The sequence below is a fragment of the Typopeltis vanoorti genome, chromosome 19 (genome assembly GCF_054136105.1).
Source record: "Typopeltis vanoorti isolate ZY-2024b chromosome 19, IOZ_Tvanoo_1.0, whole genome shotgun sequence".
In the NCBI taxonomy this organism is placed as follows: Eukaryota; Metazoa; Arthropoda; class Arachnida; order Uropygi; family Thelyphonidae; genus Typopeltis; species Typopeltis vanoorti.
In genome coordinates, this window is record NC_143567.1 from 21,580,918 (window position 1) to 21,607,354 (window position 26,437).

Genomic DNA, 26,437 nt, shown 5'->3' on the forward strand with positions numbered 1-26,437 from the left:
AAAAAAAAAAAAAATATATATATATATATATATATATATATATATATATATATGACTCTCTTCCTTTTTTAGATGTTAAACTCACTCACTTCTCTGAAAAATAAATCTCGATTTACAGGAAACCTACTCACACGAACAGTTATCTCCACACACTCAGTCCCACCATTTTCAACCTCAAAAACTTGAAATCATCTCGACGCTAGGAAATTGAGCTCACTCCCTTCTTTGTGAAGAGGAGGAGATTAACAAAGAGCTTACATTTCTTCGTACTACTTTCCAACAGAATGGTTATTCCAAGAAGACAATTAATAAATTACTTTTAAATCCTCTCCCATGCCATAATGAAGACACCAATAGTATAAAATGTCATATTTCTCTACCATATATTAGCTCTGTTTCACCCAAATTGACCAAAGTTCTTAAGAAATACATCATCAAGATGTTATTCACTCTCCTTCCTAAACTCCTTTCCTTACTGAGCCGACCCAAACCAAGGCATGACAACCTTAAATATCCCGGCATCTACCAGATCTGGTGTACCTGTGAAAAACCATATTTTGGTCAGCCTGATAAGTCCATTGAGTTATGTATTGAAGAACACACAAGAGGGACATACGGCAGAACACAGGCTAGTGCTCTGTCAAACCATGTTCTGTTTTCTGCTAACACTAATGAAAAAAACCTAATCCTTTCAGTTCTACGGGACAGATCAAATAATATCTTTTGTTGCTATGACGCACTAGAAAGAAGGATAATGGAATCTAAAGAAATCATCCTTAATCCTATACATCTTAATAACAACCTTAATTATAACCTATCAGACTGTCTTTATGCTGCTATCCAACTTTGGTTTTCACGAGATTCTGAACTCATGTGCACGCCCAACAGTGAGATTATCCAGTGAACAGTTTTAAATATCCAAACGACAACGCTTTAATACTGAACTGTGTATGCTAACGCTTTGTTTGTTTAGAGTTTATTCCTTCAAGTTTTTTGCTTGGTTTTCTTTTTTATGCACCTGAAGAAGGTGCATAAAAAAGAAAAAGTGCTAATAAACTATATTTTACTTTTATCCCTCAGTATCCAGTCAAAACATAGATAAAAAATAGGAGTTTGCACCACCTACTCGTTTATTCTTGACTAATTTAGCTTAAACTAAAAATATTGAAGCCAGTTGCACATAGTTTGTCTCTTTAGTTGCAGAAATTGTGAAAATAAGCAGTATTTATTATAAGCACATCAACCTCTTTATTTCTGCATGTCAGGGGCCTTTGCATCATTGCCATTACCCAATGTCACATCTTCACAACTTGTGCAATGTGGCATCTGAATTTCAGGTCCTTGTCCAGATCTCTCATCTCCTCTACCTCCTTTAAAGTTTCCTCACCAAGTGTATACTTTGCATCCCATCATTGTTAGGCAAATTTCAAAACCTTACACTTTGCAACATTGAACCAACAGTTGTAGTTACCTGCCCATTCATGCAATCTATTCAAGTCCTCCTGTAAGGCCATAACATCTGCTTGACTCTGCATTGCTCTCCCCAGTTTTGCATCATCTGCAAATAGCTGTATATCACCAGTTAAACTCATCTCAATATCATTAATATACAAACTGAACAACAACAGTCCCAAAACTGACCCCTGCAGCAAACTACTAGTGACTTTCTTCTTTCAGGATACTGCACCCCCTTCCCCCCATTTACAATTTTCAGATACCTATCTGATATTATTCAATTTTAAAATCTTTTGCATTTCTTTCAATTATGGATGCAGATGACATGTCTGTGTGTATGTACATCATTAAAAGAAATGCAAAAGATTTTAAAATTGAATATCAGATAGGTATCTGAAAATTGTAAATGGGGGGGGGGTGCAGTATCCTGAAAGAAGAAAGTCACTAGTAGTTTGCTGCAGGGGTCAATTTTGGGACTGTGAATGATATCAGGTCGCTTTTGGGAATGATATCAGGTCGCTAGGTGTCGCACGGATTAGATCGTCGGCTTGTCGAGAGCTCCTGAAAAGATCAGTATTATTTTGTGTTAACATTAGATATTTTACCAGAATTTTAAGTAGTATTGTTTGCATTTTGTTTCTTGGTGTGTCTGTGCAATTTTTGCGTGTTTTCTGTTATTTTAACTATTATTTTTAAGAAAAGATAGCGTACACATGGCACCGATAAAGAAAAAAATGGCGGCCAGGTCGCCATGCTTGCTTAAGAGTTTTGATGTAAAAGAATTTATGCAATGTGCTGTCTGTGAGATGTATGCCTTGCGAAGAGCGGTAGGAGTCTGGTTAGAAAGTGATAGTGGAGTTAATATGTGTAGAAAGTGTAAAGAGAATGAGGACTTCAAGCGTGTTTCGTGTATCGAGACTGATATCGTTAACGGTAGTCAGAATGCAGAAAATGGCGGTGTACTAGAGAATTGCGTGGTAGTGCCAGATATGTGTGAGAGCGTCGCTGAAAGTGTAAATGAAGGTAGAAACACCGAAGGAATGGATGATTTGATCGATAATGAAAATGGTGAGATAAATGCGAGTAGCGAAATTGCCCGTTTAAATGGCGCGATACACAGAGCCAAACGACAACTGGAGCGTATGCAAAAATGTGTGTTGAACGTACCGACAAATAACCGGCGGAAGTCTGTGACGGCAAACAATAGAATGTACGTAAACGTCAATAAAATGAAGGAGCGAGTGCTGTATGGGGATTCGCTATTAAGAGGCGTAATAATTGAGAGTTTAACGAAGTCGTACCAGCCGGGTGCGAACATAAAGGACGTCAGCGAATCTATTCGACTGCAAAAACAGAGGGTGAAAGAGATGATAATAGTGGCAGGAACGAATGATTTGAAAGAGGACAAAATGGAAATGATAGAGGATGTGAGGGAGTTGTTTGAGGTAGCAAAAGAGAAGAGTGAGAGAGTTAGGATGGTGAGTATCTTACCGCGGTATGACAGCGAAGTGTTTAGAAGGAGGGCCATAATTGCCAATGACTTTATGCGTGGGTTATGCATGGAGAGTGGTGTGGAATTTGTGGATGTGTGGAATGAGTTCGATGGGCGAAAGGACTTATATAAGATGGATGGGTTACATTTGAATGGAGTTGGTGTACGGAGACTTGAAAGAGTGTTGATGAATGATGTGGAAGTGGATGTACAGACTCAGGGAAACTAGATTTATTAAGAGGGGGGGGAGTAGATATGCAGACTTTAGGGGGGGCAGTTAAGTGTATGAATGAGTATATTATGCCCGGGCGAGTACGACGGACAACAAATCAGAATGGGATAATTAGTATAAGGAATCAAAGTAGGGATGGGACAAATGGGCTTCTGCGATTCATGTACACTAATGCCAGGAGTATTAGGAACAAGAAGGAAGAGTTTTTGGCCATGGTTGGCACTTCCAGGCCACAGGTTGTCGGTATTAGTGAAACATGGCTGACAGAAGATGATAAAGCTAGTGGGATTGAATGCGATGGGTATAGCGTGTTCAGGAGTGACAGGGTGAATAAAAAGGGGGGGAGGAGTGTTATTGATGATAGCTGATGAGCTTCAGCCAAGGAGTATAGAAGTTGAACTGCAGGATGGGGAAAAAAGCACATTTGAGGCTGTTTGGTGTGAGATACAATCTAGCAGAACAAAATATACAATTGGGTGCTGCTATAGACCAGGTGATGGAGTGGATGGTGGGAATAGTATGCATAAGCAAATAGAAGAAATGAATGGAAAGAGGGTAATTATTATGGGTGATTTCAATTATGGTAATATTGACTGGAAAGAGGAGAGGGCACATGGGAGGAAGGAATTGGATTTTATGCAGTTATTAAGGGACAACTATCTACGGCAACATGTATTGGAAAATACCAGGGGGCAGAGAGTGCTGGACCTAGTAATTGCAACTGAGAATGTGGCTGTAACGAACATGACCTTGTTGCCACCAATTGGTGAGAGTGACCATAAGGTCATGACTTGGGAGGTGGCTAAAGGAGTCGAATTTACAATTAAGACAGGGTATATGTGGAATTATCGGGCTGGTAAGTATGACAAGCTTAGGTGTGTGCTTGGCTCAATGCCATGGCATGTAAAACTGCAAGGGCTGGATGTTGATGGTGCATGGGAGGTGGTCAAGAACTGTTTGCAGGAGGCAATGGTTGACTGTATACCAAGAGTCCGAATAATAAATCAGGTAGGGGTTAAATGGATAAATAACACTATTAAGCTTGAGCTGCAAAAAAAGAAACAATTGTGGAGGGAATTTAAGGAGAAGGGTGACCATCAGGTGCATGAACAGTATAAAGCTCAGGCCAGGATGGTAACAAGGGTGGTAAGAAAAGCAAAAGCAGATTACGAAAGGAAATTGGCCATGCAGGCTAAAGAGAATCCCAAACAGTTTTTTCAATATGTTGCAAGTAAAAGGAAAAATGCTCATGGTAGAATGATCTTAAAAAATGCTGAGGGTAGGGAGGTAACTGAATCAGTCGATGTTGTGGAATTACTGAGCGAGCACTTTGCAAGAGTATATCATCCAGGTGGTGGCCTTGCGGAAATGGAGGAACCAACAGCTTATACTGGAATTGTGATGAATGAGGTAGAGGTAACTAGTCTGTTACAGAACCTCAATGTCAATACATCTGTGGGATTGGATGGTATACCAGCTCGTGTCGTACGTGAAGCGGCAAAAGAATTGTCAGTGCCCTTGACCATTATGTTTAATTTGAGCCTCAGGACTGGGTCAGTCCCAAGGGGGTGGAAAGAGGGGAAAATAGTTCCACTGCACAAAGGTGGTTCCAAGGCTGCTGTTGAAAATTACCGGCCAATCAGCATAACAGGAATCATTATCAAGGTCTTAGAGAAAATAGTCAAGAGGAAAATACAAGATTGGATAGAAGAAAATGGGATACTGTATCGCGGACAGCATGGTTTTGTGAAGGGTAGGTCATGCCTCAGTAACTTGCTCACGTATTATAACACAGTGACGGCTGAACTGGATAAGGGTAATGGGTTTACAGTGATTCTGCTGGACCTTGCTAAGGCCTTTGACAGGATACCACATGGAATTCTAATCAGTAAATTGCAGCATATGGGAATGGACATAGGGTTGGTGAGATGGATAGGAGGGTGGTTGACGGAGAGATATCAGAGAGTGGTTTACTCAGGAGTAGAGTCCACAAGACGGCCTGTGACTAGTGGTGTACCACAAGGATCTGTTCTTGGACCACTGCTGTTTAATTTGTTCATAAATGATATAGGAAAGGATCTGAGAGGAACAGTTCATTTGTTTGCGGATGATGCAAAGTTGGGTAGGGCAATAGTGAATGCAGATGACGTCAAAATTTTGCAGGATGATTTGGATAGATTGGAGGTCTGGGCTAGGGAGAATGGATGTCAATTTAATGTGGCAAAATGTAAGGTTATGCATTTTGGGGTGAAAAGATGGGAGGCAGTTTACTGCATTGGTGGAACCGTGCTCCAGGAAATTGATGAGGCACGAGATTTAGGAGTGTTGGTGGATAAGGAATTGAAATTTAGGGGACACATTGCAAAAGTGGCCAAATCAGCTCATCAAATCACTTGGTTGCTGAAGAATACGTTGACAAGCAGAGACAAGCAGGTTATTGTTCCTCTGTATCGAGCCTTGATAAGACCTCATCTCGACTACTGTGCTCAGATTTGGTCACCTAGGTTTCTTCTTGATGGGGAGGAGGTGGAGAGGATCCAGAGGCGAGTGACCAAGATGATAGCAGGTCTGTGGAATGAACCGTATGAGAACAGGTTGAGGATTTGTGGGTTGCAAAAATTGGTTGATAGGCGGAGGAGGGGAGATATGATTGAGACATTCAAATTACTGAAGGGTTTCTATAAAATTAATTCAGAAGATATTTTTGAGAACAGGGCTGGTTGTGGGAGGACTAGGGGACATCCATGGAAACTGGGCAAAAGTGTGGTTAGTAAAGGTGTTAGAGCTGGGTTCTTTACTTTTAGAGTAGTGAATGAGTGGAATGCGCTCCCTGAGTCTGTGGTGGATGCTGTGACAGTGAATGAGTTTAAGGCGAGGTATGATAGATACTGTATGAATGTCGAATAGTTGTGATGAAAATGATTTGGGGCCTCCCTCGATGAGTCTAATGACTCCCTGGAGTTGCCCGTAATAATAATAATAATAATAATATTGAGATGAGTTTAACTGGTGATATACAGCTATTTGCAGATGATGCAAAACTGGGGAGAGCAATGCAGAGTCAAGCAGATGTTATGGCCTTACAGGAGGACTTGAATAGATTGCATGAATGGGCAGGTAACTACAACTGTTGGTTCAATGTTGCAAAGTGTAAGGTTTTGAAATTTGCCTAACAATGATGGGATGCAAAGTATACACTTGGTGAGGAAACTTTAAAGGAGGTAGAGGAGATGAGAGATCTGGACAAGGACCTGAAATTCAGATGCCACATTGCACAAGTTGTGAAGATGTGACATTGGGTAATGGCAATGATGCAAAGGCCCCTGACATGCAGAATTAAAGCGGTTGATGCCATTATATTAGGCCTTGATCAGGCCTCATATGCATTATTGTTCACAGATTTGGTCACCAGGTTTTCATGGTGATGATGAGGATATGTTAGGATCTAGAGAAGATTCACAAAGATGGTCAGTGGTCTTTAGAATGTGAAGTATTAAGTCAGATGAATGTAAATTGCAAAGCCTTGTGAAACGGAGGAGGATATGATATGATTGAGATATATAAGCTAGTCAGGGGTTGTTTGAAGAAATGTTTCATAGAATGGAAGTGGGGGATAGAACAAAAGTCCATCCCTGGAAACTCTATAACAAGAGTATGAGCAGAGGAGTGAGGTGAAGGTTCTTTACATGGAGAGTGGTTGGTGAGTGAAATGCATTGCCTGAGTGTGTTGTGAATATAGACACATTGATTCAGTTTAAGGCAAAGTTGGATGAGCTTTGTTGCGATAGTTTGTACTTCCCACAATCAGGCTCTGACTCCATGGAGGTCAGATCTTAATAATAAGATATTAATAATATTAATAATAATAAAATGGCTATCTGGAAACAATAAATACATTTGACAGTTTTAAATGCCATAGTGTCTAGGAAATGTAATAAAATGTAAAGGTGTGAAATACCTTTACATAAAATGTAAAGGTATTTTTGATATATATCTGAAAGAAAGTGGTATATAATGAAATATGGTATTTAATATCTATTATTAAAACTCAAATTTTGCATTTTCTTATGTTCAGTGAAACTGATGATGAATGGAAATGTATGGCAAAGTAAAAATGATTAAAAATGGAACAGTTATACTTGTTAGCTTTCCTGGTAATAATTTTCACTTTTTCTTAAGTGCAAGTGTTCAATTTTTATTAATTTACAATGCTCATGAAAACTCGCATTAAATTATAGTGAACATTTCTCGAATTGCATTTTAATTCATAATTGATTGTTAAAAGTACTTGAATGAAATAAGAATTGCTGTATTTTACATTTACTAGGATAATTCTGTATGCTCGTGGCAGTATTCAAATAAAAAGACAAACAAAGATATTGATACATCAGAAGAAAGGAGAGAATTGAAAAAAGTTGCTGAACATTATCACCTTGGTAACGTAACTGATATCAATGTAAGTATTTAAGTAATTTTGTCATAAATCTAATATCACTTGTAAACTTCACTTTTTATTTCTTTAATCTGTATGCAGAGCCTCCATTGTTCAGTCAGTATGGACAAAGCCCTTTGTTTGGAAACAACTGGGTTTGAACCCCATCTAGAATGCAAAGGACCTTTATCAGATCTTTTTCATCTGAAGGTGAGTTTTCCATATTCAGAGACAGCAATTCCCAGAAACTCTTGAGGTGCCACCAATAGTATTGAAATATATTATTCTTATTGAAAGCATTATTACTATTACTATTATTACGGGCAACTCCAGGGAGTCATTGGACTCATCGAGGGAGGCCCCAAATCATATTCATCACAACTATTTGACATTCATACAGTATCTATCATACCTCGCCTTAAACTCATTCACTGTCACAGCATCCACTACAGACTCAGGGAGCGCATTCCACTCATTCACTACTCTAAAAGTAAAGAACCCAGCTCTAACACCTTTACTAACCACACTTTTGCCCAGTTTCCATGGATGTCCCCTAGTCCTCCCACAACCAGCCCTGTTCTCAAAAATATCTTCTGAATTAATTTTATAGAAACCCTTCAGTAATTTGAATGTCTCAATCATATCTCCCCTCCTCCGCCTATCAACCAATTTTTGCAACCCACAAATCCTCAACCTGTTCTCATACGGTTCATTTCACAGACCTGCTATCATCTTGGTCACTCGCCTCTGGATCCTCTCCACCTCCTCCCCATCAAGAAGAAACCTAGGTGACCAAATCTGAGCACAGTAGTCTAGATGGGGTCTTATCAAGGCTCGATACAGAGGAACAATAACCTTGCTTGTCTCTGCTTGTCATTGTATTCTTCAGCAACCAAGTGATTTGATGAGCTGTTTTGGTCACTTTTGCAATGTGTCCCCTAAATTTCAATTCCTTATCTACTATTAGTAATATATTAGTAATATATTGGTTTCATAAGATGGACTTGCATCGAATACCGATGTAAGTATCCCAGCCAGTGTATCATCATATGATAAACATATCTATATTCAAATCCAAATAAGTATGGAAACTGGATAGGCTTATATATTTCACAATCATTACACAAGGGTAATTGTGGGTGAAAGAGGATGTTGAAATGCATGTACACGAATGCTGGAAGTATGAGGAATAAGGGAGAGGAGTTTTGGTCAGCTCCACTTGGCCAAAAATTATAAGCATCAGTCAGACCTGGTTGACAGAAAATGATATAATTACAGGGATAGAATGTAAATGGATTGTATTTTCAGTGATGGTAGAGTGAAAAGGACAGGTGTCGAGATATTCATGATGATAATTGAAGAATTACAACCAAAAAAATTAGAAGTTAAAGAGGATTTTAGGTCTGGGAAGATGATTTATTTGAGGCTATCCAGTGTGAGATAGAGGCCAATAGGACAAAATATGTTTTTGGTTGCTATAGACCAGCGGGGATCCACAGGAAGATGCTGTGTTTTGGCAAATTAACACAAAGAGTTCAGACTGATCAATGATTATGGGAAGACTAACTATTGGGACCAGGACCATCCCCTGGGTAAATGAAATAGCACCCCTCCTGATCAGTCGCTTTTGTGTGGGGCACAACTTGCATGTGGTTGCCCTGGAACATAGATTAGAGCAGTATTTCTCAAACTTCAGATATCCGTGGACCCCTTCTTAAATTTTTTTATTATTACCAAGCACTCCTTAATTAATTAATTAATTAAAAATAAATTAATTAATTAATTAAAATTAATAAATTAATTTAAAATATTAAAAATTAAATCTATTTTATTTGAATTTATATGTTCATGTAAACGAAAAATATGATTTATTTTTAATAGAACAAACTTTATAAAGATACTATAAAGTTTTACTTACTTGAAATAATTTATCAATGAGAGGAGTGAAATTGCTTATGGTGAGATAAAATTTCAGCAAAATTTGGCTCTATAGTTATTAATTTCAATCTCAGATGCAGTTCGACATCTATAATGCGATTCCTCTTCTTCGTCTTAATATCTACAAGTGCCAAAAATCCAACTTCGCACAGATATGAACTTGGAAATAGAAAAATGAACCTTAGAGCTTTATCTGTTAATTCAGGAAATTCATTCTGTATTTGTAGCCAAAATGATAACATTCTCGCTGTATTTATTTTTTAGGAAACCATCAGAAGCTAGTTCTAAAAGTTGTTCTTCTTCTATTGACGATAGACCCTTTGGCATAAATTTGTTTTTATTGAAAGGGTATCTTATCCACTCACTCTTCTTGTGTAGAGGCTTAAGTGCTGTGAGGACATTATGTTGGAGGTTTAATGGATTTTTTACAACACTCACAAAGAATTAAAATAGAATTTAATACTTCCTATATTTCGTCCTAGTCACTAGGACATCTACGGGGATTACAAAGACAATTAATGTAACATGCACACAAAAACTTACAATACTAAGCCCAACCACGTGGGTGACAATAAAGTCCTATCTAGGTGGAGCGCCCTCTAAGGGCAGTTGTAGGTGGCCTGGAATGTAAGGTGGGACCTCTGGTGATGACTGTTTCCCAAATCTTCGGAAGCTTAATGCAACCGTATTTGTTAAGATTTGGTTGGTTTTTGAGAGCTGCTGCTGCTTCTAAGAAAAGTCTCTCTTTCTTGAATTTGCTGTGGTGGAGCATGGCAGTTTTCTTCCATGATACTCTGTGGGTGGTGTCCAAAACGTGGTCAGTCAAGCCTGAATGGCCATAGTTGTGTTTAACGATGCCGACTTGTGTTCCTCCAGGCGGATGGATGCTGATCTGCCTGTCTGTCCAAAGTACGCAAGCTTACAGGAACAGGGTACTTTGTAAACTCCAGGTAGAGAGAGAGGAGGGAGCTGATCTTTTGTAGAACGGATAAGGGTAGCCAGTTTGCGGTAGGGCTTATATGCTGTGTGTAGGTTATACTTTTTTAGTATCTTGGCTATTTTTTCCGAAGTGCCACGGATGTAGGGTATGGTGATGGCATTTTTGAATTCTTGTTGAAGAGAGGGACGGGGAATGGGGGAGGAATTTATTATTTTTTTGATGCTGTGTTCGCTGTAGCCATTGGAGAGGAAAGTTCTGTGTATGTGGTTAAGCTCAGTAGTGAGGGCGGTTCCACTGGAACAAAGATTGTGGGCTCTCTTGGTAAGGGTTTTAATGATGCCATATTGTTGTGAGGGGTGGTGGTGGGAGAGTTTGTGAATGTATCTGCCTGTGTGTGTGGGTTTTCTGTATACAGTGAAGGCAAGTGTATCATTAGGCAGGCGCATGACTAAGGTGTCTAGGAAGGGTAAACAATTGTTCTTTTCCTTTTCCATAGTAAACTGGATTCTTGGATGTAGGCTATTGAGATGACCAAGGAAGGAATCTAACGTGTCTGGGCCATGAGGCCAAATAGAGAACACATCATCTACATATCTAAGCCAGATAGAAGGTTTGAGTGGGGCTGAGTCTATGGCTCGTTTTTCGAAATCTTCCATATAGAAATTGGCAAGGGGGGGTGAGAGAGGGGAGCCCATGGCGGTTCCCTCTATCTGCTTGTAGATTTTGTTATTCCAAGCGAAATACCCAGAGTTGATGGCAAAGGAAAAGAGATCTAAGATGTCAGAGGGAAAAACGTTTTCTAAGAGAGATAAAGTGTCAGTTAAGGGAATATTGGTAAACAAGGAGGAGATATCAAAGCTTACTAATATGTCTGTATTATTCAAGGTTAAATTTTCTGTGAGGGCTTTAAAGTGGGTTGAGTTTTTTATATAGGAAGCTGAATTTCCGGTGAGGGGGGACAGAGAGTTGGCCAGCTGTTTAGACAGTCTGTAACAAGGTGCATTGGTGGCATCTACTATAGGCCTGAGTGAAAAAATAGCCAAGATACTAAAAAAGTATAACCTACACACAGCATATAAGCCCTACCGCAAACTGGCTACCCTTATCCGTTCTACAAAAGATCAGCTCCCTCCTCTCTCTCTGCCTGGAGTTTACAAAGTACCCTGTTCCTGTAAGCTTGCGTACTTTGGACAGACAGGCAGATCAGCATCCATCCGCCTGGAGGAACACAAGTCGTACATCGTTAAACACAACTATGGCCATTCAGGCTTGGCTGACCACGTTTTGGACACCACCCACAGAGTATCATGGAAGAAAACCGCCATGCTCCACCACAGCAAATTCAAGAAAGAGAGACTCTTCTTAGAAGCAGCAGCAGCTCTCAAAAACCAACCAAATCTTAACAAATACGGTTGCATTAAGCTTCCGAAGATTTGGGAAACAGTCATCACCAGAGGTCCCACCTTACATTCCAGGCCACCTACAACTGCCCTTAGAGAGCGCTCCACCTAGATAGGACTTTATTGTCACCCACGTGGTTGGGCTTAGTATTGTAAGTTTTTGTGGGCATGTTACATTAATTGTCTTTGTAATCCCCGTAGATGTCCTAGTGACTAGGACGAAATATAGGAAGTATTAAATTCTATTTTAATTCTTTGTGAGTGTTGTAAAAAAATCCATTAAACCTCCAACATAATATCCACTCACTATTAATGTCCAATTCAGGGAAATACTTTTCTAGATTCATTTGTAAGCTTTTTAAATGCTGCATGATAGTAATTTTCACATCATCATCAATATCAACATTTTCTTGTTGCTGACAGCTACTTGTATCTACTATGTTCCTCTCTTTTGTGCATTTTAAAAATCCAGTCTTTAACCAGTGATCCATTCTTAAGAATTTGAAAGCTAAAAAAAATTACCGTATTTAACGAACAGTCCTTCAACAAATGGCTAGTGAAAGCAGAACTCGAAACAGACAGCAGTGGTAGGCCAGTAGAGATAAAGCAGCTATGAAGACATTCATATGATTGGTGTGGTATTAACAAAAGATCGCGCTACTAATTGACAAAAGCAAGCCAACAGTTCAGTTGAAATGCTAATTCTCTTCAACCGAATTCCTTATATAATGTCTGAAACACATTCACTATATATTTCTTAGTTTTAACACGTTCACTCAAACAAAACCATAAGTTGCCGGTGCACCATATGGTTTTGATTGTTTGCTATACAGCATTTTGTGGGAGGGGTCATGAGATTCATTAGTTAGTGCCGTTTTTACCCAGTTGTCTCTAATTGCACTGTTTGTTGAGAAATATATTACACAGCCTGCAGATGTCTCTGTACCTTATTCAGTGATACAATAGGAACGTTTTATGATCTTAAACTTAAATTTTATTCCATGCATTAATGATGCATAGCTGAAATTGCCACAGACCCCCTGTAGACCTTTCGCAGACCCCTGGGGGTCCGCGTACCACACTTTGAGAAACACTGGATTAGAGGAAGGAAAGGGAGCATGGCAAGATGGAAGTACAATTTATATAGTTGCTAAGGGTTAATTACCAGAAACAGCATGTTATACAAGTGACCAGGGATTTTAGAGTGTTGGATCTGGTAATAGTATCAGAAGATATATCCATAATCAAATAGTATGTACTATGCATCCAGTTTGGGAGAGTATCCATGCAGTCTTGTTCTGGGAAGTTGCCAGACATGTAGTTTATGTTGAACTAAAAATATGGTAATTATGACAGACAATTCTTGGAGCAGTGCCATGACTTGAGAAGCTACAAGGAAAGAATGTTAGTAGTGCATGGGAAGTGGTCAGAAATTGTTGGAGAGAAGCAGTATCAGTCTGCATAGGTTAGATTAGGATTATAAACCAAGTGGGAATTGAGTGGTTGAGTCGATATAAAGCAAGAGCTACAAACTATGAAGGGAATATAAAGATAAAAAAAAAGTTATCAGCATATTCATGAGCAGTGCAAAGTGCAAGCAAGAAGGACGACTAGTATTGTAAGAAATCAGATTATGAAAGAAAATTAGCTAATCAGGTTGAACATATCATTCAAGATGCTGTGCGTTGTTATCGTGAGATATATGAAGAAAAAAAGAAACAAACTGTTCATACAAAGCCCAGCATGTTCCTCATCAAGAGAACATCTCCTACCTCAACCCAAGAACATGACCCTGACAATCCACAACCCAGCACAAAGATTAAAAATTGATTTTGTAAATTTCAATTGTATTAATTTTTACATTAATTTTAGATTGTATTTTTGTGTTTACAGTATGTACAGAGTTATTTTTCATATTATGTACAATATACATAATTATAAATTTAAAAGATTATAAAAATAAATTATAAAGATGATAAAAAGATCAGAAAGGTTAAAGAATACTGTTAATAAATATATGGCCGACATACGACCAGATCGACTTACGACCTGTCAGCCAGAATGGAAGTCGATCGTAAGTCGACGATCAAGTGTATATCTATAATTATTAGGTTACATAGGTTATTGGATACATAATTATCTGATACATGTTTAATAGATTATAAAGTTTATTCAATACATGATGATTATTAGATATTGTGTGTGTGTGTGTGTTTAATTTTTTTTTCAGTATGTAATTATTGTTTCATCTGCTAACACTTTTATTTTATGTGCTTGAAATATATTTCAACATTATTTAATTTCATTATGTAGTTCCTGAATCTTTTTTTTTTTTTAAATATGCAGTCTGAAGCAGTGGACTTAATATCATCAGATAATTTATTATAGCTGTAAGTAGCTATGTGTTGGAAAGATTTTTGAAATATCTCTGTTGAATTTTTTTATCCCTAGTTATAGAAATGACCAGTTTCCATTCTTTATTCCTATACTCATACAGCGAAGGAATTCCATTAAGAGGATGTTTTCTTTTGCATGTTTGATCTTTTCCTTTAAGGTTTTTGCAACCTTTCCATAGTCATTTTCATAAATAGTTCTACTTACCAAATTATTAATCGAGATTCCACTATGTGTCAAGAGGGAAAAAAGTGCATTAATTATTGAAAAAGTGACTTCTTGCCCCAAAGAAATCATCAACAAAATAAAATCTGTTCATGTTAAACCATCCCGTATTTATGGGGTACCTAAACTCCCCAAATCTAACATCCCCCCCCCCCCCCTACACCCTATAGTTGATAGCATAGACAATCCTACTTATAAACTTGCTCAACAGCTAGCTAAGTTGAGCAAGTTTAGAAATCACATCCTTAAAAATACAGATATAACGGTTAGTTTTGATGTCATGTCGATATTTACTAATGTACCACTAATACATACTCTAGAATTAAAGTCTGATTTCCTTCTAATATCTTTGAATTATTCAAATTTACTATGTATGTAGGTTACTTTACATGGCAAGGAAATATCTACATACAGACTAATGGTACTGCTATGGGGTCCCCCTCCCCCCCCCGTCAGCTAACTTTTACATGTAACACTTTGAAAATAAAATACTTACCACAGTCATATACAAGCCTTTAGTGTGGTTACATTTTGTTGATGTGTTTGCCATTCCATTTGGCCCCCCATGGACAAAGATGTCAAGATCCTAAAATTCTCTTAACTTCATAGTAGAAAAAGAATCTAATGACTGTTTGCCTTTTCTTGGCACATTAGTCACTTGGCTTTCAGTTGGTTCACTATTTTTTTTTTCTTAATGGTATTTCTAAAACATTTGCACACAGGGCTAGGACTATTTGTTCTGATGATGCAGCTCTTTCCACCAAACTTAAATTTCTTTGCCATACTCTCCTGGCCAATGGCTACAACTCTTACAAAATAGATAAAATACTACATAGCCTTCTTACTTCTCCTTCCTCAAACACACAAGAACAAACCCCACTTCTATTACTTATGTGTGAGGTACATCTGAAAAGACAGTCAAAGTACTAATAAAATATAATCTTTGCACCACATGCAAACCAAATGTTAAATTAGCAACTCTGATCTGCTCTTCTAAGGATAAACTCCATCCCCTGGCATATCTTTTAGTGTATGAAATTCCATACGTGACTGTGACTTGGCCTACTATGAACAGACAGGAAGATCTGGTAACATCACCATGGAGAACATAAAAAATACATTCGCTACCATTATGATGGCAAGTCTGTACTGGCAGACCATGTATTGGACACCCCATCACACAGGATCAGATGGAAGAAAACAAATGTGCTTTATAGAAGTTGTTACAAGTCAAATATTTTTAATCAGCCATGGTTATGAGGCATTCCCCTAACTTAAACAGTCCTAAAACAATTTGATTCGTTTTACTTACTCATTGTCACGTGTTAACTGTAACATGTAATATTCTGAAGATTCAGGTTTGAAATCCAGCAAAATTGTGCTAATTAATAAATATCGTTTTTATAATTTAGTTGGTTTGGTGTTGTAATACCATTATAATGAGTTATGAATATACTGTTATTTCAGATGTTGTACTCAGCTCTATTCTAAATTTTCATTACTGTATTTTTTTCCCCTTTTCTTTAATTTCATATTATAAATATTCCTTGGATTAACAAATATTTATTCAGCACTCAGGATGTTATCATCATCAGAGACCTCCAGGGAGTCGAGGACTCATAAAGGGAAGCCATGCATCAATCACATCAGCTGTCATACCCTTTCTTAAACTGATTTTCTCTAGCTGCATTCACCACTTCAACAGGCAAACTGTCCACTTATTCACTGCTCTGAGAGAGAAAAATCTAGCTCTCATCTCTTATTCAAGTGCACATAAATTCAGCTTCCATGAAAAATCTCTTGTCCTCTCCTTGCATATAATAAAACCTTTCATATAACAAAAAAATTCTCATTTGATATTCTGTAACATCCTTTCAGAAGTTTATAGGTCGCTATCATATTACCCCTCTTTCTCTTGTTTACAAGTATTTGCAGTCCACATACAGTGCCTTGTCTGTCCTCATAATCTACATTTCATAATCATGTTATCATTTTTCTAACTTTTCTTTTCATCCTTTCTACAGCTTCTTTATCTCCTCAGAACCCAGGAGACCAAATCTGCACACAGTGGACCAGGTGCCAGGTGTAGTTGTATTAAAACCTTGTAAGGAGGTAAAATGATGTCCTTTTCTTTACACATCAATGTTCATTTCACCATCGCAGTTATCTTCCGAGTTGTATTTGCAATTTTTGCTAATGTGACTTATGAAGTTCAGTTTCCTTTTTAATTATATAAAATGTTAAAATAAAAAAAGAAATTCCCTTATACTTAAATGAGATATTCTAATATGAAAAGGAATCGTGATCTACAAACTGTACTGAAATTGATCAAGTGCTAAGTAATTAAAATTTATAAAATTTTTAAATATCTACAGTCATATATATTAACTTCAGGCAAAAAAATATTTTAGTGCTTCAGAAACTTTGTGTATTTATTACATAAGTCAAGTGGATATTAGATCCAGCATTATTTCAAAGCCAAATGTAGAAACTATGAAAAGTTTCGTAAGGTAAGTTGACCAGAGAGTTTATGGGAATACATTCCCTGGCATTCACGTAAGCTCTCTGGTCAACTTACCTTATGAAACTTTCATGGTTTCTACATTCAGCTTTGAAATAATGTTGGATCTAATATCCACTTGATTTATATAATTTTACATTGCCGAACTGAAGTAATTACTTTTATGTGCCAACCGAGAGTTCGCTTACGAAAAATACATATCTCTCTCTCTGACATGTCAAGTTCCTTAGTACTGAATGATTTTTTTTTTTCTTCTCTCTCTCAAGGGTTCTACCTGATTTCTGAGGAGAACCAGCCAGTTTGAAACAGCTGTCAATTCAGTGAAACCTTATCAGAATGGACCAATGAAAGGTGAATATATACAGACGCTTGGGCAGTGCCTATGTCTTCTAAGTGGTCCATACTAAGGTAACTCGTGAATGCCAGTGAATGTATTCCCGTAAGCTCTCTGGTCAATTTCTCTTACAAAACTTTCGTAGTTTCTACGTTCAGTTTTGAAATAATGCTGGATGTAATATCTACTTGACTTATATAATTTTACATCGCCAAACTGAAGCCTTTTGGCTCTTTATTTTAGTAATTTGTGTAATAATTCTTTCTAACTTTTTTTAATCAGTTAATACAAGACCTATGCCCTTGATGATGATGTAAGTCTAATGACCTGTGAAAGTTATGTTATTTGTGATTTTAATACAATTATATTAAAATCACAATATAATTATATTATTTTAATAAAACTAGTTCTTGTTACTAAATATATGGTGTCTATACCAGAAGTCCAATGCCTGTTAGTAATCCAGAGTGTTAGGCATGTTTGCAAGTGTAGTCAAATGATGTAATTTGCAAAACTGCTGTGCAGAAAGCAAGGGGAAACTAGTGCACTATTGTTCCAAGCATGTTACTGTGCAGAGAAAATACTAACCATGGTTGCAAGTTTCTGGCATTCCTCTAATGGAACAGAGATTGCTAAGAATTCCTTGACAACATACATTGAATGTTCATAACACAGAAATTAGAAAAAATACTGCAAATTATTCTAGAGAGAAAAAGTATACCGGTGTAAAAAGATACCAGGATGGAATGGAACTTGGAAAGCAAGAACAATGTGAAATTGTGAAAATTAGAACTAAAAGAATAAACAACAACAAAAAAAAAAGATGTTGAAGTATTTTTTCCACTTGGTTAGACTATAATAAATTTAGTTTAATCCTTTATCCAAGTGTAAGCAAACAAGGTTTGCACCTGAAGTATCTTCAGGACTGAGGCAACTCGTAAAGGTGGACCAAGCTCTCATCACTCCTTGTCTCAGTATCTCCCATAATGCAAAACACATCTCCTTGCAGACATGCATAATGCCATGCATTAAGGGAAGGGCCACTACCCAGACCGGTTTCGACCTTTATTGAGGTCTCGTCAGTGGGAGCCAGACCCAGAGGTAGTGATGCTGAGGCAGAAGCAATGGAGAAGTCATATTTACCTATATGAGTTGTTTTGCATTATGGGAGATACTGAGACGAGAGGTGATGAGAGCTTGGTCCACATTTACTACGAGTTGCTTCAGTCCTGAAGATACTTCAGGCACAAACTTTGTTTGCTTACACTTGGATAAAGGATTAAACTAAATTTATTATAGTCTAACCAAGTGGAAAAAAATACTTCCAACATCTTTCTCTAATCAGAGAGTTTCATGCCGAATATAATAAAGAATAAAAATATCGGCGATTACTAGCGTGAGCTAATGCAAGGTAGTCCTAGTACGTAGTACAATACCGGGCAACTCGCAGCAAAGGTGGTAAAGTTCTGATCGCTATTCTTGGTATTTTCCATAATGTAAAAACACATTTCCTAGGAAATGTATGCTGTTATTACATTATGGCAGGAGGTCACTACCCAGATCGGTTTCAGCCCTTTATGAGGCTTCATCAGTGAGTAGCTGATGAAGCCTCAAACCTGTTTGACAACTCGTATAGCAGAGTATATAAGTTCTTTTTGCTATACCCTTTGGCATTAATTTGGACTAGCTACTCACTGATGAAGCCTCAAAAACGGCTGAAACCAGTCTGAGTGACCTCCTGCCATAATGTAATAACAGCATACATTTCCTAGGAAATGTGTTTTTACATTATGGAAAATACAAAGAATAGCGATCAGAACTTTACCACCTTTGCTGCGAGTTGCCCGGTATTGTACTACGTACTAGGACTACTTGCATTAGTTCATGCTAATAATCGCCAATATTTTTATAGTTTACTATATTCGGCATGAAACTCTCCGATTCCAATTTATTATTATTCCGGGCAACTCCAAGGAGTTGGCAGATTCATCGAGGAAATTCCAATCTTTGAGTTTCTTATTCGGTTTTAAAACAATGTGGGATTTAATATCCCCTTAATTTAAATAATGTTTATATCGCCGAAATGAAGCCTATTGGCTCTTCATATTTAAGTGACTTAATGGGTGCACCTGTTTGACAACTCGTATAGCAGAGTATATAAGTTCTTTTCGCTATACCCTTTGGTATTAATTTGGTCTAGCTACTCACTGATAAAGCCTCAAAAAAGGCTGAAACCGGTCTGGGTAGTGACCGCCTGCCATAATGTAATCACAGCTTACATTTCCTAGGAAATGTGTATTTCCATAATATTTTTATATTATGGAAAATACCAAGAATAGCGATCAGAACTTTACCACCTTTGCTACGAGTTGCCCGGTATTGTACTACGTACTAGGTCTACTTGCATTAGCTCACGCTAGTAATCGCTGATATTTTTATAGTTTACTATATTCGGCATGAAACTCTCTGATTCCAATCTTTGAGTTTCTTGTTCGGTTTTAAAACAATGTGGGATTTAATATCCCCTTAATTTAAATAAGGGATAATAACTTTGTTATCTTTACTTGTTAGCATGTTTCTCAATATCCAAGTAGTCCTTTGAGCTGTTTTACCAACTTTTGCAATATGCCCTCTGAACTTGAACTATTTGTTCACCATTATTCCCAAGACTCTAGCTTCATCAGTTTCCTTCAATCCAATACCATCATCAACATCATCAAATTCCTGACATTTACCCTCAAGGGGTGTACAGGATATGATAGTACCGCATGAGAAATTTATATCATTACTAACTTCCTATCTACAATTTTCCACCAAATCAGTATGGTACCTATCAAGACTCTAACATTATCAGATCTTATATTTCTATCTTCTAAGGCACACTTTGTACCGTATCAATCCACCTATATCTTGGTCTTCCTCTGTGTCTTTTTCCTGCCAGACTGGCAGAGAACACTTGTTTTGCTAATCTTTTCTCCCCCATTATGTTTAAGTGACCATACCACCTGCGATTAGCTCTGCTGACACATTCCTGGATGCTAACAATGTCAGAATCTTTCCTAATATCCTCGTTTTTAATATCATATTGCCATTGATGACATCTGTTCATATCCAAATCTTTCTCAGGACTCTCATATCTGCGATCTCTAGTCTTTGGTCAGGCTCACAGATCCATAAGTTAAAACTGGTTTGAACACTGTCTTGTGTACAGTTAATTTAGTGTTTTGACTAGAATTTCTCTCTTATTCCATATAAATTTATTCAATTGACTTCCTACCATACCAGCTTTGTTGATTCTGTTGTCTATTTCCATATTTAATTTACCATCTGCACAAAAAATTATCAATTAGCTGAAATGTTTCACTGTTCTATGGGTTCCCCATTCACAATGCAGTTGATATTTTCAGTGATTCTTATTTTCATTGTCTCTGTCTTGCTATTGCTGACTTTAATACCATATCTATCTATTACAACAGTTATTCAATTTAGTCAGGGAATCTTGCACACTTGTAGCAGATTTATTTAGAAGTATAACATCTGCATAAATCCAAGGGCTGTCATTAACATCTCCAATTTTGATATCAGATTTAATACCACTTCCCTTCATAATGTGATCCATATAGATAATAACAGAAGGGATAATGTACATCTTTGTCTCACACCAGATTTAACATTAAACCATCTTCCTTTCTTCTTCTTCTTCTACAGCTTCTCCCACTTAAGTGGGGTCACTGTTTGTTATGAGTCTCCTCCACACCTTCCTGTCTTGGGCTGTCACCACATCCAAGTTCTTCATCTTCAAGTCCTCTTCTTTGGTCGCCCACACTTCCGCCTTCCTTGCACATCCATCTGCATGACCCTTCTTCCCACATATTCGTCCTCCCTCCTCATCACATGACCAAACCATCTCAACCTTGCCTCCTGTATTTTTGCTCCTAAGTTCGTAACTTTCACTGTTCCCCTGACATAGTCATTTCTCAGATGATTCTTTCTGGTCACACCGCACATCCACCTGAGCATTCTCATCTCTGCTACTTCCATCCTGCTGATGTTATTTTTCCTCAGAGCCACAGTTTCTATAGCATATGTCATAGCTGGCCTCACTACTGTCCTATAAATTTTGCCTTTCAGATTGATCGGCACCCTCTTATCGCATAACACTCCAGCCATCTCCCTCCAGTTCCTCCAACCCGCTTGTATCCTGCATCCCACTTCCTTCTCAGCTCCTCCATCTTCTTCCACTGTTGAACCTAAGTATCTAAAGTCTGTCGCCTTCCTGATGACATTTCCTTCCAGCTCCAGATCTGTCTCCTGGCCACCGCCCACTGCGCAACACATATACTCTGTCTTACTTCTGCTCGGTCTCATAGCTTTCTCTTCCAGTACTATTCTCCATCTTTCCAGTTTAGTTTCCGTTTCTTCTCTTGAATCTACACACAGCAAGATGTCATCTGCATACAACATTGTCCAAGGTGCATCTTCTCTCACCTCCTCTGTTACCACCTCCATCACAATATTAAACAGAAACGGACTTAATGCTGACCCTTGATGCAAGCCAACTGTTACTTGAAAACTTTCTGTCTGTCCCAAACAGGTCCGAACACTTGTCTTCACATTTCTGTACATTTCCCGCACCAACCTGAAATATTTCTCCGGCACCTTCTTCTACCTCAGACACCTCCAGACTTCTTGCCTTGGCACTCTATCATATGCTTTCTCCAGATCAATAAATACCAGATGTAGCTCCCTTTGTTTCTCTCGATATTTTTCCATCATCTGTCGTAACCCAAAGATAGCATCTGTTGTTGATCTACCAAATTGAAGCCAAATTGTTTCTTTGCAATCTCCACCTCCTCCCTCAATCTACCATCAAGAACCCTTTCTAGGATCTTCATTGTGTGGGACATCAACTTTATTCCTCTGTAATTTTTATAGTCTTGTGCATCCCCTTTACCCTTGTAGATGGGAACAAGAGTACTTTCCCTCCATTCCTCGGGTATATTTTCCTGTTGGCAAACTTTCATGAACAGGTCCCACAGCAGGTCAATTCCCTCTTCCCCCAGTGCCTTCCATGCCTCCACTGGAATTCTGTCGGGGCGCACCGCTTTTCCATTCCTCATCCTCTTCATGGCCTCCGTCACTTCCATTCTACTGATGTTCTGCACCATCCCCTCAGAAGGCTGCCCATCTCCTCTGTGAGTCCTTGCATTTTCCTCATTCAAAAGTCCCTCAAAGTATATTTTCCATCTGTTTCTTATGTCCACATCCCTCCATAATACTCTTCCTTCAGCATCTTTGATCTGCCTCACATATAAGATGTCCTTAGCTGCTTTTATTTCTACATTTCGCTAGTTGGTAAATTTTTCTCTGTCCTTCCTTTGTTTCTAATTGATCATACAGATCTTGATATGCCATGGCCTTCGCCTGTGCCACAACTCTCTTGGCTTCTTGCTTTCTCTCTTTGTACACCTCTCTGTCCTCTTCCACTCTTGACTCATCCCACTTCTGCTTTGCCTTCCTCTTAGCTGTCACTGCCACTTGTACATCATTATTCCACCACCAACCCTCCTTCTGCTCTCTAATCTTTCCAGATGTCTCACCAAGCACCTCGATTGCACAGCTCAGGATTACTTTTGAATTATGTTTCCACCAATCTTGTACACTTTCCAGTCCATCCGAAATCCTCTCTAACACTCTCTCCCTAAAACGATTCCTCACACTCTCCTCTTTTAAGCGAAACCACTTAATTGTCTTCATCCCATGGCAACCAGAAGTTCTTATCTTCGATCTTATTTTAAAGTCTGTACACAGTAGTCGGTATTGTTGTGCTACTTGATCTGTTGGAATTACTTTACAATTTGTCACAACCTTAAGATGTTTTCTTCTAGTCAAAATGTAGTCAATTTGTGAGCTGTTGTTACCACTTCTAAATGTTATCAAATGTTCTTCCCTCTTGAAGAAAAACGAGTTCACAGTTGCCAGATCAAACGCTACTGCAAAGTCTACAACCCTCTCTCCTTCCTGGTTCATCATTCCCACTCCGTGGCCACCATGCACCCTTTCACAGTCTCTATTCTGTCTTCCTATGTGCCCGTTCAAGTCTCCTCCGACAATCACCATCTCATTTTCTTCCAATTCCCTCATTTCTTCATCTAACACGTTCCAGAACTCATCTTTTTCCTCTGCTGTACAACCAACTTGCAGGGCATATACACATAATACGACCACCCGCTCTTCTCCAAGACCCAATTTCATTCACATGATCCTGTCGTTCCTTCTACCCACGTCCAGTACTTCACCCTTCATTCTGCCACACACCACAATTCCTACACCATTTCTTCCCTTGTTATTCGCTCCAGAGTAGAACAATTTATATACATCTCCCAGTTCCTTTGCCTTTCCCCCTTTCCTCCTTGTCTCCTGCACACATAAAATGTCCAACTTCCTCTTCCTCATCATGTCTGCCACCTCTCTTCCCCTTCCAGTCATACTTCCAACATTCAGTGTTCCCACTCGCAACATCCTCTCCACCTGCTGGGCTCGCTTCTTTAACTGCACCCGCCCTTGATGCGGTAGCCCTCATCCACTTCTCACAGCTGTAGGGCAATGTGGCTGCACGTCACTTAAAGGGTACGCCCTAGCCCTTATATCATTTTCTCTTCAACTCATAATCATAGTTTGAGTTGGCACTGAAGTTTTCCGACCGGATGCCCTTCCTGACATCAACCCTCGCATTTATCCGGGCTTGGGACCGGCACCTATTGAGGCTAGTTTGCCTCCTTCGGTGGCTGCATAAGACGAAATGATTTAGCAAGATAGGAAAGACTCACCCCTAGCCCTCGAATACTCTAATAGCATCAGGGGAAAGGAGCAAGGAGAGGAGACAGAAGCAAAGCAAGAAGAGGAGGGACCAGTCTACAGAATAATATAACAGATATATATTACATGAAGTAAGGCATGGTCCAGCATCAGGTACCTCGGGTTTGCCATGCCCGTACTCACTAAAGTGAGCCCGTGAGGAAATTAAACCATCTACGTTTACTTCCTTCAATTCTAACTGCTAACTTACAACTCATTATATCAAGTATTGCTTGATATACTGCCCCACTGACACCATACAACTGTAGTGTTTTGAATAGTTTCTCTCTTGGCACCTTGTCATGTGCTTTTTCCAGATTGACAAAACTTAAATACAGATCTTTGTTATATTCCCATGACTTCTCAACTATTTGTCATAAAGTGAAAATCTGATCCTGACAGCCTCTATTTGGCCTGAATCCAGCTTGTTCTTCACCAAGCTTTTCTTCTACAATCCTTCTCAACCGTTTCTCAAGTATACCGGCATAAATCTTACCAGGAACACTCAGTAGAGAAATACCTCTGTAATTCTCACATCCAGTTTTATTTTCCTTTTTCATATATGGGTACTATGAGAGCTCTACTCCAATCATCTGGAATTTGTCCCTTTGTCCAGGCCCTCTGAACTATGCACCGCATAGTTCAGAGGGCCTGGACAAAGGGACAAATCTACTGCAGCTGCCTTTCCACAAATCAGATTTTTGATGGCTTTTACTACTTCAAGTATGGATATGTATTCCTGATTGCATGCCTGGTCAGTGTTTTTTTATCACTGTTCTGTTATCACTGCTAGTTTCATTTAGCAATTTTTCGAAGTAATTACTCCATACTTCAAGGATATCTTTTCTCCAGTTTTCATGTCACCCTTATTATCTAATTCCTTCTACAGTGCTCTTTCCTCCATTTCTGAGCTGCTTGAAACAATCTCCAGAATATCTTGCCACCCACCTTCTTGATATTTATTTTCTGTGTTCTTACCAAAGTCTTCCCATGACTTTTGTTTAGCTAGTTATACACAATGTTTAGCTTTCTTACATTTGTCTCTGTATTCTCTAAGAACACAAACTAACTTATTTGCCAGGAACTTTTTATATACTTTCTTCTTTTTCTTCACTGCCTGTTTAACTTCTTGTGTCCACCATGGAGTTCTGATTTTTCTATCCTTGCAGACAACCTCACCACTTACCTCTCTGGCTGGATCAATCAATGTTTTCTTCAGAGCTTGCCACTGAATCTCCATGGTTTGGTTCCTGTTATCAAACTCTTCCATTTTTTCTTGAATAATGTTTGTATATTTCAGTCTACAGTTCACATCTGAGGGCTTCTCAACTTTTATTCGCTTTCAAACTTTCTTATGTGTTTTTCTTTTCAATAGGAAATTCAATTTTATCCTGCTCAAGACTAAATAGTGATCACTTCCAATTTCAAATCCTCTGTACACCCTAGTGTCCTGCCACCAGAGAGATAACATCATTATCAACAATAACATAGTCAATGAGACTTTTCTTATTCCTTGCCTCTTCTCTCCAAGTGAATTTGTGCACATTTTTATGTTGGAAAATTGTGTTAGTAATAACCAGTCCATGTCCTGAGCAGAAATCCAACAGTATTTGCCATTATTATTATTTTTGCTCTTTTCTCCAAATTTTCCCAAAATTTTTTGTATGTCTGATAATCATTTCCTACTCTGCTATTTAGATCCCCAACAAGGACCAACTTTTCATTTTTCATTGTGTCAATTGTTTTCTCTAAAGCCTCAAAAAAATTCCTTCACTTTTACCTTAGCAGAACCTTCTGTGGAACCATAGGCACAAATAAGTCTCAGTGTACAGCTCTTCATTCTGATATTTTGCCTTGAAATTGCCTGCCATTCAAGAAGATTAGCCTCGTATTTAGTGTTGAATACTATGACTACCTCTTCTTTTCCTTTATTGTCATTGCCCGAATATCACATTTTGTATTTATTGCTCAGGTAGATCTCGCCAGTTTTTGTCTTTTTTGTTTCAGTCATCCCTGTTACGTCAATTTGGTACTTATCCAGTTCCCCAGCTTGCTCCATTTCTTTGCCATTCAGGCTTCTTATGTTGATAGTACCAATCTTCAACTCTGGTGATATTGAGTTGGGGTGTGTTTTTGAGTTTGTTCCAGTGGCTGACTTTTCGCTGTTTGCCCTGATTCCCTGGTGAAAATAACGGGGGCCTGTTCAACCGAGCTAC

General features: G+C 38.4%; 1 protein-coding gene across 1 annotated transcript in view; it reads left to right on the forward strand.

Annotated features, from left to right (window-relative positions):
* Positions 1–26,437, forward strand: part of Nup43 (nucleoporin 43) — a 120,183-nt gene that overhangs the window by 20,495 nt on the left and 73,251 nt on the right. Inside the window, exon 2 of the mRNA XM_090409374.1 lies at positions 7,507–7,635. Coding sequence (XP_090265500.1) covers positions 7,507–7,635 — 129 coding nt within the window. The remainder of the gene's footprint in view (positions 1–7,506; positions 7,636–26,437) is intronic.